The 20,656-nt window shown below is 45.2% G+C and overlaps 1 protein-coding gene across 3 annotated transcripts; it reads left to right on the top strand.

Moving 5' to 3' along the window:
- The first annotated feature begins 3,255 nt into the window (after positions 1-3,255).
- Positions 3,256-20,415, top strand: rpgrip1l (RPGRIP1 like). Of its 3 annotated transcripts, none has more exons than XM_047340062.1 (25): positions 3,256-3,343; positions 4,211-4,380; positions 4,502-4,646; positions 5,626-5,939; positions 6,093-6,192; positions 7,742-7,885; positions 8,152-8,257; positions 8,870-9,016; positions 9,565-9,638; positions 9,913-10,052; positions 10,287-10,393; positions 11,798-11,842; positions 12,007-12,174; positions 12,932-13,049; positions 13,304-13,747; positions 14,642-14,784; positions 14,869-15,205; positions 15,462-15,739; positions 16,205-16,300; positions 16,501-16,621; positions 17,172-17,260; positions 17,679-17,865; positions 18,031-18,115; positions 18,205-18,341; positions 19,792-20,415. In XM_047340062.1, exons 2-25 carry the CDS (start codon positions 4,293-4,295, stop codon positions 19,950-19,952), a joined length of 3,774 nt encoding a protein of 1,257 aa, XP_047196018.1. In that variant the 5' UTR covers positions 3,256-3,343; positions 4,211-4,292; the 3' UTR covers positions 19,953-20,415. The 3 variants fall into 3 exon arrangements, with proteins under 3 accessions (XP_047196018.1, XP_047196017.1, XP_047196019.1); XM_047340061.1 differs by having other exon boundaries at positions 3,295-3,343; positions 4,144-4,380; XM_047340063.1 differs by lacking the exons at positions 5,626-5,939; positions 6,093-6,192; positions 7,742-7,885; ... (17 more) ...; positions 18,205-18,341; positions 19,792-20,415 and having other exon boundaries at positions 3,295-3,343; positions 4,144-4,380; positions 4,502-4,650.
- Positions 20,416-20,656: the final 241 nt, after the last annotated feature.

Below are 20,656 nucleotides of genomic sequence, written 5' to 3'. Positions count from 1 at the left end.
TTAGTTTCTTTGAGGAGTTTGACTGTGCACTCAAAAGACGATTATAGTTAAGAAGAAAGTCACCCGCTGACTTCATCCACAAACTTGAAACAGAAAATAGTTTTCCTGGTAACTCGTGGAAATGATGAAATGTCTGCCATCCTTTTTTTGGGTGGAATGAAGACGTGATTTATCTCACACGCTCGTCGACCCGTTAATGTCACGTAGTTCCAGCTCCGACGCTTTTAGATGTGAAGTATTAAAATCTCACTTAGCTTCCACTGACTGGGCCACCGAGTATTCACAGACGTGTTGATGAACACATGATCCTTCAGACCAATCAGCTGCTCCGCTCACATCAACCCTGTCTGAATCACTCACTGACCCCGACTCACAAAGCTCATCTGCAAAAACACCAACAACATCTAACACCGCTCGGGTCGTTTTCTCTGCACAGGTAATTATGTCATTGTCGCAGGATTACAACAACAACAACTTCGGCCGGAGGAAAATACATTTTAAATGTTTAGTTCAAAAGCTTGTTCAATGATGATGTTAAAATGTTTCAAAGTCTGTTTTTATCCTCACAATGATTCAGTTTTTTAAGAATAAGAAGAATCATCAGAGAGAAGGCTGAGAGCCCTCTGTCCTCTCGTCTGTCCCCTGACCCTTTTCTGACTGTCAGCTCGGTGAGGGACCATCAGTGGGACACTACTTTCCATGATGCATTGTGGGAAACAAGGAGTCCACGATAGAGGGTTTGTAGGATTTCACTAAGCGTGCAGACAACACTACAGACTGTGAACTCACATATCGTGATTAGTGAGTGAGTTCAGACACTATTTTAATGTAGTTGACTTTAAAAAGTTGTTTCAATTGTTTTACTCTAAAATAAAGAAAATAATTTGGTTCCTCTACTCACATCATTTAAAAACCACATCGTTGGAGCTCGTCACTGATTCAAATTCAATATCAGCTGGAACATTGAATCAAAGTGAAAATATTTGTCGTAACGTTTGCTTGATGAGACTATTTTTCTTTTCAGACAGATAATGAGAGAAAACAGAAACTGTCTTTACAGTGGATGAAGATCTGAGGTTTGCACAGACAGTAAAAAACGTCTCCACAGCGAAACTGGGTCACGACTGAATCCATTTCAAGAGACAAAAGCAAAACTCAGGTTTCACATGTTCATATGTCACAGTAAGAAAAACTGGATATTTGTTCAGACATGTGTTTCAAACAGAAACTGGAAGTGTGACGGTAAAGTAATGATTTAATCTGATGGCTTTTATGTGAATGAATACTATTACTAGTACTACAGTTATACTACTACTACTAACAATAATGATAAAATAAGCAAATTATTGCAGTGTGGTTTTAAATCCAAAGCAACAAAGAAGAAGTAGTAACAGTAGGACACATCCACCTGGTACTGCAGAACCTCCAGGAACAGTGCACCAGCACAGCAGATGGTCCATGAGGCCACTGGTTCACTGGCCCACTAGACCACTGGTCCAGCTTCCTGAGCTCATCAGACATGACTCAGTCTGTCCTGCTGGTTTCCTCACACACACACACACACACACACACACACACACACACACACACACACACACACACACACACACACACACACACACACACACACACACACACACACACACACACACACACACAGTGTGGATGGAGGAGGAGGAAGTCAGCTACTCAGTCGTGTTAACCAGGTGCCACCTAGTGTCACATGTGGGACTCACAGTCTCTCATCATGTCTTTTACAGTCCTGTGAGACACTGTCCAGCATCTGTTTCACCAAGAGAACTTTAGCAAATGAGATTAAAGTGTTTCAGAAACAAATGAACAACCTGATGTTTAAACTGAGATTTCAGGTGAAAACAAACTCACATCGACCACAGTTCTGAGTGTGTACTTAGAGTGTGTACTTAGAGTGTGTACTTATATCTTTGTGAGGACAATTTTAAATGTAGACCTTAGAGTGAGGACGTTTTGGCCTGTCCTCACTTATTCAAAGAGCTGTTTGAGGTTTAAGACCTGCTTTTAGTATTAGAAATCTGCCTTTATTTCAATAGTGTGATGAGATGCCCCCCCCCCACACACACTCGTCTCATCGTGTGTCTGACAGTTGTAGCGTGTGCACGGCCGGTTGAACAGAAGCTCTGCTGGCATCATAGATTCATCGACCGGCTGACTCCCTGACAGCCGCCGGCAGCTGCCGGACTTCACCGCGTCCTCTTGGCTCGTCTTGGCCTTAACAGACGTGGAGGAGGGGTCAAAGGTCACGGCTGGAAGAAGCAGCAGTGATGGGAGACTGTCACGGCACAGCGATCGGCGTGCAGCAAGCCACGAGCCTGACATGTGGAGGGAACTCCTTCTGTCTCAGCTCAGGATAATGAATTAGATCCATTGACGATGGCCTGTCAGACGTGCAGCAGGGAGACGTCTCACCACGTCGCTCACAGACATGGAGTCAGGAATCACATTGGCCTGAAGTCTGGAACATTGTTCTGTAGAACATGGAGCTGATGTTCACTGGAGAGGAACCACTCACTTACAGCAACAATACCCCTATGTAAAAATACTAAATAATAATCATGTTAATATGAATTCATTCAAGAAGAAGTAACGTTCTCCTTCAGGACTGGGTCACCTCTGACTCAGTCTCTCACCAACTGATCACATGACACAAGATCAGTCAAAGTTTATTCATAGATCTCGTTGGAAACCGTAACCCTAACAAATATCATAAGAAATAAAACACTGTACAGTAAAAGATGAACTCAAGGTCTTTATAGTTGATTTAAGCGTTTCCATGGCCTGATTGGTTCCGATATGAAGACGTAAACTCCTCCAGAGATTAGACGGAGCCGCTGTAAAGGCCTGGTCACCTCAGGACGTCCAGGAACATGAGGTCGGTCGACCTCAGGATGAAGGTGCAGCCGTTCAACTAAATACAGACGGAAAGATCAAGTATTAAGAAGGCACTTCATGTAACATATTCTATAGGGTTCTAAAGGGTTCTTCCTACTATAGGAAAACATCCAACAGGTATCTGAGACCAATGAAGCAGAGCAACAGAACCCATCGAACTACAGAGAACCAACACTGACAGAAACGTATCAGAACGGCAGAGAGAGAAAACTGCTGATTAGATTTTAAATAAATGAAAACTGAAGAAGCAGTTATGCAACACTTTGGATCCCAGCTGCCATAAAACCTCACAGAAGAAGAAGAAGAGCTGAATATTTAAAAAACTACATTTCCCAGAACTCCCACTGCGCATGCGTGTGATGACGCGTTTGTTTTGTGTAGCAACCGTTACTGAGGTGAGCTCCGCGTCTGGAAGGTGAGAAACATTTCAAACTTTATTTCAAATTCATGTTGGTTTATCTCTAGTCCTTTGATCACGAGGGGTTCTGACTGGTTCTGACTGGTTCTAACGCACATGGGTCCGGATGACGCGCACCTCCTCCTCACGCTGCTCTGCTTTATTCTGGGAAGGCTTGTTCTCCATTCTTCAGTTAGGAGAAGGCTCCTTTGATGACTTAGAAGAGGAGCTTCCACACGATCAAAGGACACGGCTCCTTGGGGGGGGGTCTTTCCAAACAGCCCGGGTTAGCCTGTTAGCTTACCCCCCCCACAGAGCAGAGGGTAGCTAGCGTTAGCTCGTGTGGCTAACATCGCTAGATTCGTTGAAAACAACACATTAACAACCTCCGTGTTTCTAATCTGCTGCTTAATGAAACATTCACTTTACATTCAACTGTAGCTGAGGCTCGTTCACCAGACTCCGTTTGAATTCTCGCAGAGTTTCCTCCTCACAGATGAAGGTAACGTTAAATCTTACTCCAGACGAGTGATTCCAGAGTCCAGAGATGAACGAGGACCAGGTTCCAGTTCGGCCCCACTTACACCCCCCACGCACCGTGTTTTATACTGGACCTTTACACGTTAGGACCTGGTCGCGTCGTGTTGATCCACGTTGTAACTCACTGATGGCTGAGGCATGTGGAGAAACTTTCATTATACAGTTTTACAAATGAAAGACTTTTGGGGGTCACTTGTTTGCCGAACACATATAAAGACACAAGCAGTCACTGAAAAGTAAACAGTCTTGTTCTAACGTTTATCTTTGAATCCCCACAGAGAAATCCGGTTCTATTTCTGTGTTTTAAACTGGAGTTTGGCTCAACGACTTCTCCACTTCTGACAGATTCATGCTCCTGGAGGACTGATTACAGTTTGATGTTAGAAAGACATTGTGCTGCTGGTGACACAGTGTTCACTGAAGGGACATGTCCACTGTGCTTGATGAGACAGCAGCAGATGTCCCAGTCAGAGACATGGCAGTCAATCTGTCCCAACTCACAGCTGCTTTACAAGGTCTGGGACACTGGTTGTATTTAGGAATCTTTATTTGTGCTAGTATGTTCACTGCAGCCTCACATTTCTTATCATCACCTGCATGTCAAATGAAACGAGAACATGTTGTTTCTGCTGACAGACTCGTGGGTTCATCAAAATGCTCGGACGCGACAGGACATCTCGCGGGTGTCCAGGGAGGTGCTGGAGGATCGGTTCCTGCACCTCCATGATGAGAATCTGCTCCTAAAAGAGCACAACAACAACCAGGAGGACAAGATCAAGAAGTAACACACACACACACACACACACACACACACACACACACAGTCCTACCAAACATATTCAGGCCGGATCAAGGTTTTTTCTGCTTTAAACATTACCATTATAATACGAACAATTTCATTTGACTTCCAATGAAAGTGTGTAGACAACGAAACAATAACAAAACATTAAGATCATCACATTTTATTTCTATATATTCCCAAATCCCAGTTTGTCTCATCGATGTTAACAAGGATCAACTTCCTCTGTTCTTAACTCAACTAGAGTCAAACAGAAACTTAGTGATCAGTGAATAAAGCTCAGTCCCATGTGAGGATCCTCTCCCAGGACACAAGTCCAACAGATGCTGATGGAACTGAACACATCAACACAACAACAGGATTCACTACATGAGAAGAACCAGTTTGTAATGTTTCAAGTGTTTCTACAGAATGTGTGATGGAGATGAAGGAGCAGAGGAACTGAGGGAGAACAAGTTGTATATCAAGAAGTCTTGTGATCATAGTCCAGCATCAGCTGACAGCACAAAGATCCTTTCACCTTAACCAACCGTCCGTCAGGGCTGTTAATGTTTCAATAAGAAAATGTCTAAAACATTTAGTCACAAATTTTCCCTTGAGTTGATGAACTAGTTCCAAGTTGTCTCAACTTTCAGAAACTTAAACCTCAGAATTTATCAAGTCAAGTCACTTTTATTAGTGTAGAGTCAAATCACAACATACATTATCTCAAGGAACATTACTTAATAATCAAGACCTGACAATATCATCGAGAAACACAACAGTTCCCACAACAAGCAAATCAAATGTGGGCGGGTTCATGATCGGTTCAGAGTATACGACAGAGAGAAATCAATAGGTCAGTAAATGATAAACATATAAATAATTAATACTATAGCTGATCTGCCATTATCTTCCCGTTCAATAAACCAAACTTCACAACAGTCACCTGAACCCTCGCATGTCCTCCTCCGCCCGTCAGGCTCAGCACCAAGCTGATGAAGCTGGTGAAGGACAGAGGTCGCATGGAGAAGCTCGCCGCCGGCGGAGCTCAGCCGGTCTCCAGGGTCCGAGACGTGGAGATGGAGGAGATGATGGAGGAGCTCCAGGAGAAGGTGCGGGGACTACAGGCAGAGAACGAGGGACTGAAACAGCGTCTTCTCGTGGCCAAACATCAGCTCATCAACGTGCAGAGCAAGAGGCCATCGCCTTACAGACACGTCCAGTCACGGGTCAACACCGGATTAAAGAAGTTGCCTGATGACACGTCGTCGCCCTCTCAGACTCGACCCAAAAGTGAGTTCCAGACATTGAGATTAGAAGAGCACAGACTTGATAACTGTTGCTTTAATGTAAACCGTTGACACAGTTAATCCTGAAGAGTTAAGTGTGTTGTCGTCACTGTGAACACGTCATTGTGTTGAAGCTGATCGCCTGTGTCTCCTGCAGCTACGAGGAATTTGGACGGAGGAGGGCGGCCTCCAAGCGGCCAGCTGCCCCGATACGGACACAGTCTGCTGGAGGAGTCGAGGGCCGAGAGCCGCAACCTGTGAGTGCTGCACGTAACCACCAGACATGAACCAGTGGGTCAGAGGTCGATAGGTCAGACATCAGGAGTTTGTGGAACATCACCATCAGCCTCTAAATCTCTAATCGTACCAGTTTACACTTGTGGTGTTCACTCCTCGACCGCGGCCGAGGGACAGAGATTGTTCACGTGTTGAGTCTGAAATCATTCGTTAAAAAGAACTGCATGCTGGTTTTGTTTCCATGACAACCATACCCTGACAACATACGCCACCGCCGTGTGACGGGCTTCTATTGTTGTGTTGATGACACAGCTAACAACGTGTACGATAACACACAAGGTTCAGTGTTGGCCTTGCTTGTCACGGTTTCTGTCCAACACAGACACAACAAGCTTCTGCTCTGTTTTCTTTGATGGAACAGGAATAGGAGAGAATCCTTTTATGGTCATTGCACAGTGTGCAACGAATGAAGCAGCAATCCTTAAGGTGCATAGTATAAAAAGAAAAAAACAGCATAAAAAAGTGTATATATGAGGTCGAAGAAATTTAATTATAAAAACAGTATGGCAGACAATTTAGCAAATAAATTTGTATTTGTACATGTAGTGCAATATAGTGTAATCAAAACAATAATCAGAGTTCAGTTCTCTTATGGCTGAGGGGTAAAAGCTGCTGTTCAGTCTGTTTGTCCGTGATTTGATTGACGGGTTAGCGTCTGCCAGAGGGCAGCAGGTCCAACAGACGATGTCCATGGTGGAAAGGGTCCTTCAGGATGCCGGCTGCTCTGCTGCGGCAGCAGGACCTGAGTCCTCCGGGGGGGGCACTGGGCAGCCGATGGCCGTCTGAAGAGCTCTCCTGTCCGCTGCAGAGCGTCCAGTGCACCACACAGAGATGCAGTACGTCAGCACGCTCTCCATGGAGCCACGATAGAAGGACCAGCAGCTTCTCCGGCAGGTTCCCCAGGAAGTAGAGCGGCTGCTGTGCCTTCTTCACTGCTGCAGTGGTGCTGTCTGTCCAGAAGAGGTCCTCAGCGATGAGGGGCCCAGGAACCTGAAGACGGGGACCCTTTCCACGCAGTCTCCGTTGTGGATATGAAAAGAAAGTATTGAATCTGACCCTGATGACGACTCCATCGTCTTTCTGAGAGTTTTGAGAAAAGATGCTGTGTGAAGCGTCTGTTTCGAACACTCCGACCTCTGAAAGAAGAAGAGCTCAGAATAAACCGCTGACGACTCGTGTTTCACTCACAGCTTGTCACCATAGTGCTGAGCTCTGAAAATAACGTATATTCTCTGTTGCTTCAGTTTAAAAGTTTATTTCAATTATTATTATATATATATTTTTTTATGATTGAAATAGTTACAAAATAAAAACAGTAACATACAAGATATGTGAGGCATACTGATGTACGTACATGAGAAGACATACAGACAAAGTTTTAATTACATTATTTCAATGAAATCTTTGTCATTATTCTGAAATGTAGGTTTTCACCTCATGGAAACATTTCAGGAAGCACTCATCATACAGCAGAGATGATATTTGATAAGAATGTTCTTTGTGAACTAGAGAGAAAGTGATTGAGTCTCAGCGGAGCCAGATGGAGGAGATGGAGGGAGAGTTGGAGCAGCTGTGGGAGCAGCTGGGGAAGAAAGAGGCCGAATACGAAGAGAGACTCCTGCAGGTCCGACAGCAGCAGACCAACAAACTTAGGTACACGATGTTAGAGTTTATATTCAAACTATTAGTGTGTGGATGTTATTGCTTCACTAATGAAAACCTGAGAGATGAAACATTGTTTTTCACCTGGTTCACCTGAAACGTCCGAGGAATACGAGCTTCTGTTTACAGCTCAATACAAACACTGCTCGACCTGAACCCGAGTGTGAGAACTATTGATCCAGTGTGTTTTTTAAACTGTGAGAGGATTCAAGTTAGTAACAAACCAACATGTCAGAAACTCTCTCGCTCTCTCTCAGGTCACATGTCAACGACAACACGACGATGATCAAACTGCAGAAGCAGCTGGCCGACAGGTCCAACGCAGTAACAGAGCTGGAGGGTCGATTTCTACAACTACAAGAGGTGAGATGTTTTTACAGCCTCGTCCTCACTGAGGTGCAGCAACAACATCCCCCCCCAACCCAACGATCAGTTCATTACTGGCAGATCTATACTGGAGTCTCTGAGGGGAGCAGACTTCACCTGCTGTATTTCTACTTCATCTTAGGAAAGACGCAGCTTGGTTTTCTCACAGTGTGTCCGAGCATTTCGTCTTCACGCAGCTGAGAACAGAAAACTTCCTGGATCTTTCTCCATCGTCTTTAGTTTCATTTGAAAGACACAAACTGTCCCCTCTGTGTTTCCACTGTCATATACACGTGAATGTTAAAGGCAAACATGTTCAATATATTTGAATCATCAGACATTTTTCTCTTAACAAAAGCTTTTTTCTGACATGAACTGAAGTCAGTTGCTCCGGACATTTCCCACAGAATACCTGAGGACAAAAAGAAGATGTGACCTGAAGCAGAGAACTTGAACATCAATAGGACTCTTCGCACTGCCACAATATACAATTTAAAGATTGTCGTGTCGCTGAACTGTTTCACAGCAGGGGGCGCTCAGGAACACCATGCTGTTCTGCTGAGGATCAAAGTGTCGGACTTTGTTATTAAATGTTCACTTTTATTCCAGAGTCAGCGGATGCTGAGGGCCAGTTACGACGCGGCGATGCTGAAGGTGGACGAGCTGTTGGCTCAGCTTAAAGACGAGAGGCTAAAGAGTCTGGAGATGAAGAAATGGCTGCAGAGCTCCAACACATCCAAGATAGGGATGGAGCAGGTGACAGCGACACTACATCAGGTCCACATGTCACTTAGAGAGAACATGTCTCAGTTCAGACCTGTGATGCTGCTCTACAGAACGGTGAAGCTCTCAGCTCCTCCTCTGCCTCTGGGCGCTCAGCGCTCACACTCTGATTTGTTATTATCTGTGTTTGACCCCAGAGTCATGAAGAAAATTATCCCGACAGCTTTAGGTGTCGACATAGAGCTTCAACAGTTCAAATCAGCATCAGTCAGTTTGAATGGGCTGTTTACTGGTCGCAGCAAAAGGACTCAGTCCCAGAACTCTGATGAGTTCCAGCCGTCGCTGCTTCAGAGCACTGGTCCTCTCACACGGACCCGTGATACGCTCAATATCACTAAACAAATACAACGTTGTAAATTCGACTCTGAACTTCACTGGACTCTGAACAATAAAGTGTGAAGGTGATGAGATGAACGTTCTCCAGATATAAGAGACACAGACAGAGATGATCAAGTTTTTATATTATTAGTGTATAGTCAGTGGATGAGAGCAGCTCTGTGCTCAGACTCTTTGTCTTTCAGCTGCAGCAGCAGATCTGTGAAGTGCAGCAGGAGAGAGACCTGCTGAGGGAGAACAACGAGAAACTGCTGAACAGGTGAGAAGCTTTGTTCTGATTGGCTGATGCTCGAGTCTCGTCCTCAGAGAAGCTGAAGTACAGGAGCCGCATGTTTTTACATGAACATAGGATGTTTGAATGGTTGAAGAACGCAGGAGCTGTTGGTGACGGAAACACAGAAATTGTGACTGAAAAAATGTACATGTTAAGAAAAATGATGAAGAAACAGGAAACTGGAGAGTGACTGCTGTGTCAGAGTTCACGCTAATTAGTTGATAATTATTGTCGTCGTCATCTTCTTTTGTGTCTCCAGCGCTTTCGACGTATCTCAGCAACAAAAATGGCAGATCCAGGAGCGGCAGCTGAAGTTACAGATCGCACAGCTGGAGACGGCGCTGAAGGCCGACCTTGTCGACAAGAACGAGATCCTCGACAAAATCAAGGCTGAGAGGGGTAAGTTCACATTTAAGACGGAGCTGCAGCACGGAGCTGCTGTGGAACATCTGGAAGTACAAACGAGTGTCATCATCTGTAACTGTAACAAAAGTTAAATGAGTAAAAATCTGTCATTTCCTCCTGTTGTGATATATAGCCACATGAAGAATGAAGGGGTTTAGTGAAAATCCTCAAATCGAATCGTAGTGATTCACCTTTTCTGTCGTTTGATTAATACTGAGATTTTTTTAGATATAAATGAGAAGCTGATAGAAGAAAACAAGAAGCTTCAGATCCAGTTTCTGGAGCAGAAGCAACAAGCAGAGGATCTCAGGGGTCGTTTGAAGTTCCACCGCAGGGTGAGAGGCTTTTCATTTATTCTGCCCTCATGTTAATAATAGATTCATTCATCACAAGTCCTGGTTCCCTGCTTCAACATGATCGCCCCCTGGCGGCTGACTTCAGAATAGGTCATAATCCCTCCTCCTCCATGTTAGCAGATGAGACATGAACCAAACAAAAAAAGTCAAAGTAGACGTTACATGTTTGTCAAAGATGGTTTCTGTCATTTCAGGTCGTTCTTCTCTCAGTGTTTCTGATCAGTTTAGTTTTATTTAGTTATTTAATGATGTGAAAACAGGCTGAGACGTGATCTTAATCCTCTTTATATACAGTCAGTGATCGTCTTTATATACAGTCAGTGATCGTCTTTATATACAGTCAGTGATCGTCTTTATATACAGTCACTGATCCTCTTTATATACAGTCACTGATTATCTTTATATACAGTCACTGATCATCTTTATATACAGTCAGTGATCCTCTTTATATACAGTCAGTGATCCTCTTTATATACAGTCAGTGATCATCTTTATATACAGTCACTGATGGTCTTTATATACAGTCACTGATGGTCTTTATATACAGTCACTGATCATCTTTATATACAGTCACTGATGGTCTTTGTATACAGTCACTGATCATCTTTATATACAGTCACTGATCATCTTTATATACAGTCACTGATCATCTTTATATACAGTCACTGATCATCTTTATATACAGTCACTGATCATCTTTATATACAGTCACTGATGGTCTTTATATAAAGTCACTGATCATCTTTATATACAGTCACTGATGGTCTTTATATAAAGTCACTGATCATCTTTATATACAGTCACTGATCATCTTTATATACAGTCACTGATCATCTTTATATAGAGTCACTGATCGTCTTTATATAAAGTCACTGATCATCTTTATATACAGTCACTGATGGTCTTTATATACAGTCACTGATCATCTGTATATAGTCACTGATCATCTTTATATACAGTCACTGATCATCTTTATATACAGTCACTGATCATCTTTATATACAGTCACTGATCATCTTTATATACAGTCACTGATCATCTTTATATACAGTCACTGATCATCTTTATATACAGTCAGTGATCATCTTTATATACAGTCAGTGATCCTCTTTATATACAGTCAGTGATCATCTTTATATACAGTCACTGATCATCTTTATATACAGTCAGTGATCATCTTTATATACAGTCACTGATCCTCTTTATATACAGTCACTGGTCATCTTTATATACAGTCACTGATCATCTTTATATACAGTCAGTGATCATCTTTATATACAGTCAGTTTATATACAGAGTTAACCAGGTAACATAACAACACTCCTTCTGTAGATTGGTGTTGTTCTGTTTTGCTGAATGTCAAAACTCTTTTTCTTTTCACAGGAGAACGATGAGGCTGAACTCACCGAGGCTCTTCTTCTCATTAAAGTGAGAGGAATCTTTATCACGCTGTGAGATGTTCAAGATGTTGAACAGATCATCAGCGTCATCACGTGACAGATTCTCTTTTGTTCATGTTTTCATGGTGAAACTTATTGTAGTTCTCACTGCTTCTCCTTCCTGCCCCTGACATGTAATTACTGCCCTCACAGAAACGTAAATCTCAGCGGAGCAGTGACCTGGGCTTCCTGTGGGAGGCGGAGGAGGGAGGGAGCAGCTCCATCCAGGAGCTTCGAGCCGCTCACGCAGAAACCATCCAGGAGCTGGAGAAGACCAGAAACATCCTGAGCACGGAGAGCAAAATCAGCAACAACTACAAGGTAGACAAAGAGGACACAGCTACATAACTTTACTCTTGTTTTTATTCTTCCGTGGTATTATGTTTTCAGTTGGTCCGTCTTGTGAACATTGTGTCCATCTCAAGAACATCTTTAAGGAATTTCTTCAAATTTGGTACAAATATTTCCTTAGACTCAAAGATGAACTGATTAGATTTCACTCGTCAAAGGTCAAAGGGAACTCATGAGTCTGGATAAAAAGCTGGAATGAGGCTGCTCTGATTGGTGGAGACAAACAACCACAGGATGGTGATTCTAGTTTGTCCCTCATCATCGGCTTCGTTCTTCTTCTGGCCAATGTGAAAAATGTAAAAATCAGTGGATCATGCGTTCAGTTGTTTCAGTTCAGTGGGACGACGCGCTCAGAGCTCAACACATTGACACACTTTGTTCTACACATGAAAACCACTTCACCACTGGGACACAGGAACCAACAGAATGAATCACCACATGTGGCTGCAGGGGGCGCTGTTGTTCAGTTCAAGCCCTTTGTCTTGTCTGTTACGTCCCGGTTCTTTCTGCTACTTTCTGAAATTATGGAGAATTAACATTCAAAGTGAATCCTGTTAATCCTCTAAGACTCTGACCATTTCAACCCGATGATCCTCCCACATCCTGTCAGATTCTGCTGTCGTGTAAAAAATAAGAAAATGTTCCTGAAACTCTCAGACATAAAATGAGTTTCACATGTGACGTGAAACCAGTTTTCTGTGATAGAAATGTCTCCTTTTGTCACCAGGTGGAGCTGGAAGCTGTGGTACGGAAGATGAACGGTGACAAAGGGGAGTTCGAGCAGAAGCTGGAACGTCAGGCGCAGCTGCTCGACATGAGAAAAGCAAAGATCAAGAAACTGGAAGGTGAGAAACGGGAAGAAAATAGTTTCTTTCATTTGACATGAAACTGGTTCAATCATCAGAACCACAGGTGAACGACTGAGTCAGAAAACATCTGGATGTTTAGAGGACAACCACGTCTCCCAGGGTGCATTTCACCAACAAGCAGCCTATCACAGATCTTCAGGTGTAACTGCAGTTAGAGGATGTCGTGTCTCCTCTGTCCGTCTTTAAACTTGAACTAAACCTTTAATCGTCTTTCTCCTGCTCTCCCTCAGCTCAGCTCAGAGACATTGCCTACGGCACCAAAACGTACGTCTTCCAACCAGACGTCACAGACGAGGATCCGGCAGAAGAAGCTCTTCACCTGGAGCGTGGAGAGAACCTTGTGGAGCTTCAGATCGTCAGTGCCTCGCTGTCTCCCTCGGCCCTGGGTCTTCTGGGCGACGACGGGCCCTCCACCTTCTGCACTTACACCTTCTATCTGTTTGAGCCACATTCCACTCCGGTGGTGACGGGCCATACACCGAAATACGGTTTCACGTCCAAGTACGTGGTGAACGTGGATGATCGCTTCCTCGACTACCTCCATAGATGCTCTGTCACCGTGGAGCTGCACCAGGCGCTGGGCCTGGACTGGAGGACGCTGGCGAGGGGACAGCTTCGCCTGCAACAGCTGCTCGAGCAAGACGGGAAGGTTCACGGGACCATGCCGCTGGTCGGTGAGTGAGTGCGAACAGGAAGTAAAGAAACACAGAGTCACACTGATGATTCAGCTGAATCAACGAGGATGTTAGTCTAGTAACGAAGCCGCAGGTTCAAATCCTCAGACCAGCTGAGTCCAAAATATAGAAAACCCCTGTACGTGTTAACCTTGAGCAAGGCACTAATCCTCCAGATGCTGCAGTGAGGTTTGAAACCAGCAGAAGTTTAAAACGTCAAACAAAGCGACAACTTAACAAACAAATTAAGACACTTTCTGGAAACAGGTCTGAGGATTTATTAGGACGATAATAATAATAATAATAATAATAGTAATCATTGTCGGAGCAGGTATTGTGTCCTTAGGTTGTCCGTCCGTCTCGTTCTTGTGAACACGATATCTCAAAAATGCTGTGAAGGAAAATCTTCAAATCTAGTAAAAATTCACTTACTCACAGATGATGATTGGATTTCATAGGTCAAAGGTCACAGTGAGCTCATATCATTGTGAATGACACATGTCAGAACTGATCTGTCTGCTGAAGTCAAACAACAGGGAGCTGATATTTATTTGGTTTGGTTTGAGTTTAGATGTCATTTCTTTAGTTTCATTTCTCAGTTTTATTTGTTTTTTATATTTAGTTGTGGATAAGTCATATTTTATGAGTCTTTATGTAGATAATTTCAAACAAAAGTCATTACCATGAAAACATATCTTTCACTTTGTATTTTTAATGTTTCTATTCTGTACATCTGTGTTTTCCATCGTATGTAAAGAATAGATTTTTAAAACCAGATCAAACGAATGTTGTGTGGTTGAGATGGTTTAAAAAGCAGAGTCTACATGAGTCTTGAAACTCTGTTTGAACTAAAGCAGCAGGAGCAGTGTGAGAGTCTCTGTTTGTCCTTGTCAGCTTCGTCTGTTGGGCTGACGTCTGTGGGCTCTGTGGATTACTGGCTGAGGCTGAGGATTCCCATGACAGAAACCATCCGCCTGTATAAAGAAAGGCTGAAGGCTGTGGGCTGCATCAACACTGCACTGCATGAAGAAGCACAGGTACCGAACCCTGTTCAGAAATATACAGTTCAGTACTGTTTAAATTCACATTTACTGTGAATAAACCTGAAACTCTCATCTCAGCTGCAGCCGTCGACCAGTAGCTGGAACGATCTCTCCGTCGCCGTCCGTCGCTGTGGAGACCTGAGGTCCAGACGCTCCCAGCAGCCGAGTCCCTACGTGGTCTACAGATTCTTCGACTTCCCTGACTACCCCACTGCCGTGGTTCATGACAGCTGCGACCCCAACTTCAACGACCTCCAGTCCTTCTCTGTGCTGACGGACGTGGTTCTGGACCAGTACCTGAAGTCTGAGCAGCTGCAGTTCTACGTGTTCGACTACAAGGAGCAGCAGAAGGACACGTACCTGGGGAAGGCCGGAGTTCATCTGCTGCCATTGGCTCAGGACGAGGCGATCTCAGGTGAGGTTATGATGACTTTCAAAGTTGTCGGATCGCGGTTCACTCTACACGACTTCCTATCTTGTGATCAGGAGTCCCACAGTCATTTTGAGTTCATACCACACGATTGACTCACGTTAGGGGGTCACATACGACACCAACTTTCACCAGGAGAAGCCCCTGACTGGTTTATCTGGTCTCCAAACTATTTGGTAACATAAACGCCATCTCTTTCGGACGACGGTGGTCCTCTGATCGTGTGTGGTTTGTCCCTCAGGAGTGTTTGAGCTGAGCGATGCCTCTGGACTCACTGCTGGACACATTGAAGTGACCCTGAAGTGGAAGTCTGCTTACCGCCCTCCATCAGGCTCCGTTATGACCGCTGAGGACTTGGTCCCTGGAGAGAAGGCCGTAGAGGAAACTGAGTGGAAGCGAGAGCGAGGTTTGGAAGAAGAGAGGAAAGACAAAGATGTGGAAGAGACGCTGCAGGAGGAGAAGGAAGCTGAGCTTTGTTTTCGTCACTCCTCGTCTCTGCCTGATGTTTCTGCCTTGAAGGTCATTTGCTTTTAGCTTGTTGTTAGCTTGTTGTTAGCCTGTTGTTAGCATATTTGCTTGTTGTTAGCTTGTTGCTTGCTAGTGACCATGTTGTTAGCTTGTTTTGAGCTGTTTAGTTAGCACAACACAACATTTGTCTATCAGACACCAGCAGTGGTAAGAAGGTGACGTTATGTTTTCAGTTTGCTCTCGTGAACGTGACACTGGTACAATCGATCACTTGGACTCAAAGATAATGGAATTTGTAGGTCAAAGGTCACAGTGACCACATAAAACACATTTGTGGTCGTAAATAAAGATCATTGCAGTAATTATGACACGTTTCAGACAAATGTCTTATATCTTAAGGTCAAAGTTCAACTTCCAGAATAAATATATAACCACCAAATTCATGAAGCTATTTTGACGTCACTTTATAATTTTACTCTTGGTGAAGATGTTTGATCGTCTCTGTTCGTTCTTTAGGTTCCGCTGCCAAAACTCCGACAGAAGAAACGAGTGAAGGACAAACTCGCTGCCAGAAAAGTGTCCTTCATGGATCCTTCAGCTGCAGATGATCAGGTGAAGTTACTTTGTGTTCCGGTTCATTAGGTCCTGACGTTTACTGCTGACCTGCTCAACCAGGGGCCTGTAGCACGAAGCTGCTTCAACCTGCTCTGATTTAACTCGGCTTAACAAACCCTGGTTCAGTGACTCTGTGTTAAACAGTTCACAGTGTGTTGCTGGTGTGTGAACGTTGTGTTGCTGTTTTGTGTTGGCAGGTGGAGTCTGGTCTGCAGGGGGACGAGGACACACAGTGTCCCAGTGTCTCTGAGGGTCAGCTGCTTCTTGCCTCTCAGTCCTTCTCTGATGATTCTGAAATCTCTGAGGAAATCATCCAAGGTGAAAATACATCAAATATAAAATATAATATACATTTTTAAATAAATCTTCATTATTGATTTTCCATCATCTGCTCTGACGGTAAAGAAATAACAAAAACAGACGCAGCTGAAGATTTTATTGTTTTTGTGGAAACTGTCAAAGTTTCTCTGTTTGTAAAACTCTTTCTTATATGAGATGATATTAACAGTTAGATGTGTGTGTGTGTGTGTGTGTGTGTGTGTGTGTGTGTGTGTGTGTGTGTGTGTGTGTGTGTGTGTGTGTGTGTGTGTGTGTGTGTGTGTGTGTGTGTGTGTGTATAAACACACTGAACCAGTTGTTATCACAGATCAATCTCCTGGAGGTGTTGAGCCCTGTGCTGTGTCTTACAGGTGCAGAGGTTTAAACACTCATCAATATTATATTGAGAGCAGAGTTCATAAATGTTAATGACAGAGTTTGTTCACCTCGTTAATCGATAGCAGCCCCCCGATGCCGCACACTTCATCATCACCTCGTTGTTTTCCTCTTCTTCTCTGTTCCCCCGCGCTCCCTGTCTGGATCCGTCCAGATGTGGAAGCAGCCAAACAGGATCACAGTGAATCAGATCGGTCGGACAGCGATGACTGTGTAGTTCACGGCTCGGCCTCAGGGAGGAAGGTGAGGGACACTCTGTTTACCTGTTGTTGTGTCAGAACTCACCTCCTGATTCTCTGCTGAGTCCAACAGAACCAATCATGTGTTTGTATCAGTGACATGGTTATACGTTTATTCATCACAACTCTCTCTCTGTGTCTCTCTCTGTCTCTCTGTCTGTGTCTCTCTTTCTCTCTCTCTCTCTCTCTCTCTCTCTCTCTCTCTCTCTCTGTCTCTCTCTCTCTCTCTCTCTGTCTGTCTCTCTCTCTCTCTCTCTCTGTCTCTCTCTCTCTCTCTCTCTGTCTCTCTCTCTCTCTCTCTCTCTCTCTCTCTCTCTCTCTCTCTCTCTCTCTCTCTCTCTCTCTCTCTCTCTCTCTCTCTCTCTCTCTCTCTCTCTCTCTCTCTCTCTCTCTCTCTCTCTCTCTGTCTGTCTCTCTCTCAGCCGTCGGAGCGAGTGCGGGTGGAGGTGGTGTCTCTGAGCCTGAGGGCGGAGTCTCGTGTGGCGATGGACAGCAGCGTGGTGCGTCTCTTTGTGGAGTACTCTCTCCTGGATCTGCCCACAGAGGAAACGCCAGTGTCTCTCCCCAAACCCCCGCAGGGCAAGAGCATCAACTTCAATCACAGCAAAGGTACGAGTCCGGTCCAGAGTCTTTTCTCTCCATGATCACGACTGCACTCAGATGAGATCTTCTGGCTTCACTCTGGAGGAGGTGGAGACCTGTCATCCATCTTGAAATGTGCAGAAGGTTTTCTTTGTTATTAACGAGTCAGTGACCTTTGACCTGTTTGTTCAGTCGTTCCTGTGGACGCTGAGAACAACGGGCCGAGGCGGCGGCTGCTGAGGGGCGTCCTGCAGGGGCGACACCCTGAGACGGAAAGGTGAGGTGTTAGTGTGTGTCTGTGTGCGTTAGTGTGTTTGTGTTTATGTGTGTGTTTGTGTGACCGACTCGTGTGTCATCGTTCTTCAGAATCAAATTCACGGTGGTGAGTGAGCCTCCAGAGGAGGAGGAGCAGGAGAGGGAGTGTGAGGACGTGGGCGTGGCCTTTGTGAGGATCCCCGAGATCCTGGAGAGACGACGAGACCTGATGGAGACAACACTCCCAGGTCAGAGACACACACACACACACACACTCCCAGGTCAGAGACACACACACACACACACTCCCAGGTCAGAGACACACACACACACACACACACTCCCAGGTCAGAGACACACACACACACACACACACTCCCAGGTCAGAGACACACACACACACACACACACTCCCAGGTCAGAGACACACACACACACACACACTCCCAGGTCAGAGACACACACGCACACACTCCCAGGTCAGAGACACACACACACACACACACACTCCCAGGTCAGAGACACACACACACACACACTCCCAGGTCAGAGACACACACACACACACTCCCAGGTCAGAGACACACACACACACACACACCTCCCAGGTCAGAGACACACACACACACACACACTCCCAGGTCAGAGACACACACACACACACTCCCAGGTCAGAGACACACACACACACTCCCAGGTCAGAGACACACACACACACACACACTCCCAGGTCAGAGACACACACACACACTCCCAGGTCAGAGACACACACACACACTCCCAGGTCAGAGACACACACACACACTCCCAGGTCAGAGACACACACACACACACACACTCCCAGGTCAGAGACACACACACACACACACACACCTCCCAGGTCAGAGACACACACACACACACTCCCAGGTCAGAGACACACACACACACTCCCGGGTCAGAGACACACACACACACACACACACACCCCAGGTCAGAGACACACACACACACTCCCAGGTCAGAGACACACACACACACACTCCCAGGTCAGAGACACACACACACACACACACTCCCAGGTCAGAGACACACACACACATCCCAGGTCAGAGACACACACACACACACACACACTCCCAGGTCAGAGAACACACACACACACACACACACTCCCAGGTCAGAGACACACACACACACACTCCCAGGTCAGAGACACACACACACACACTCCCAGGTCAGAGACACACACACACACACTCCCAGGTCAGAGACACACACACACACACACTCCCAGGTCAGAGACACACACACACACACACACACACACACACACACACACACACACACACACACACACACACACACTCCCAGGTCAGAGACACACACACACACACACTCCAGGTCAGACACACACACACACACACACACACACACACACACACACACACACACACACACACACACACACACACACACACACACTCCCAGGTCAGAGACACACACACACACACACTCCCAGGTCAGAGACACACACACTCTCCCAGGTCAGACACACACACACACACACACTCCCAGGTCAGAGACACACACACACACACTCCCAGGTCAGAACACACACACACACACACACACACTTACTGACTGCAGCACATTTACATTCCACCATGGTAGTCACATTCTGTGTGTGTGTTGTGTGTCTGTGTGTGTTGTGTGCAGTGGTGGATGTTGTCGACAGCTCTCAGGTTGTCGGCAGTCTCGTTGTGTCAGTTGAAGGACTGGAGGCTCTCCAGGCTGTCATGGAGGACCAGGACCAGGACCAGGACCAGGACCAGGACCAGGAACCAGCCCCTGTCTCCTTCCTGCTTCCATCAGCGTGACGCAACCATGATATCGACATCACATGACGCCGTTAGCGTGACGAAACACACACGTGAAGCAGCTGGTGAAGTACAACAATTATGTTGTGTCCCAGGTTGTCATGGGTTTGTGCAGCAGATCTGAAAGGTCACGACCTTTGTCTCAACGCTGCTCAGATTCAGCTGAAACTGCCGGAGTCGTATTTGGATGTAAAGCGCCACCATGTGGACGTCACTGGAACGCCTCGTCGGGATTCCGTCTCATACGTGAACGATATTGTATCTACTGTTGTTCAGTTTCATTTAGTGTGTGTGTGTGTGTGTGTGTGTGTGTGTGTGTGTGTGTGTGTGTGTGTGTGTGTGTGTGTGTGTGTGTGTGTGTGTGTGTGTGTGTGTGTGTGTGTGTGTGTGTGTGTCATTAAACATGTCAATATGTACAGTTTATCAAAAATCAATAAAAATAATGATTTAATAAAAAGTTAAATGCTTGAACTTTTCATGTTTGTTTCTGATAACATCTGACTTATAAAGAAAAATGTTATGATGTCACAGTGAAGTTCACCTTTGACCTTTAACCATTAGCTGATCATTAGCTACCGGTTCGCTAACAGCGTGAGGAGAGGAGCTCGATGTGTAAACACCAGCAGAGGCTGTTTGAGGTTTAGAGTGAAAACAGCTGAAGGTGTCCTGCTCTCACACTGAAAGAAGGAAGAGGAGAACACATG

Source organism: Hippoglossus stenolepis, chromosome 5, assembly GCF_022539355.2.
Source record: "Hippoglossus stenolepis isolate QCI-W04-F060 chromosome 5, HSTE1.2, whole genome shotgun sequence".
Taxonomy (NCBI): Eukaryota; Metazoa; Chordata; class Actinopteri; order Pleuronectiformes; family Pleuronectidae; genus Hippoglossus; species Hippoglossus stenolepis.
Note: the sequence above shows the minus strand (reverse complement) of the source record. Positions and strands in the feature narration are given on the sequence as shown.

Excerpts from the sequence above, each read along its gene's own strand:
- rpgrip1l (XM_047340062.1), top strand. The coding sequence starts at position 4,293 with ATGTCCACTGTGCTTGATGAGACAGCAGCAGATGTCCCAGTCAGAGAC. Across the intron at positions 13,050-13,303 it reads AAAGATCAAGAAACTGGAAG|CTCAGCTCAGAGACATTGCC; the intron begins GTGAGAAACGGG and ends GCTCTCCCTCAG. Across the intron at positions 16,622-17,171 it reads CTCTGAGGAAATCATCCAAG|ATGTGGAAGCAGCCAAACAG; the intron begins GTGAAAATACAT and ends GGATCCGTCCAG.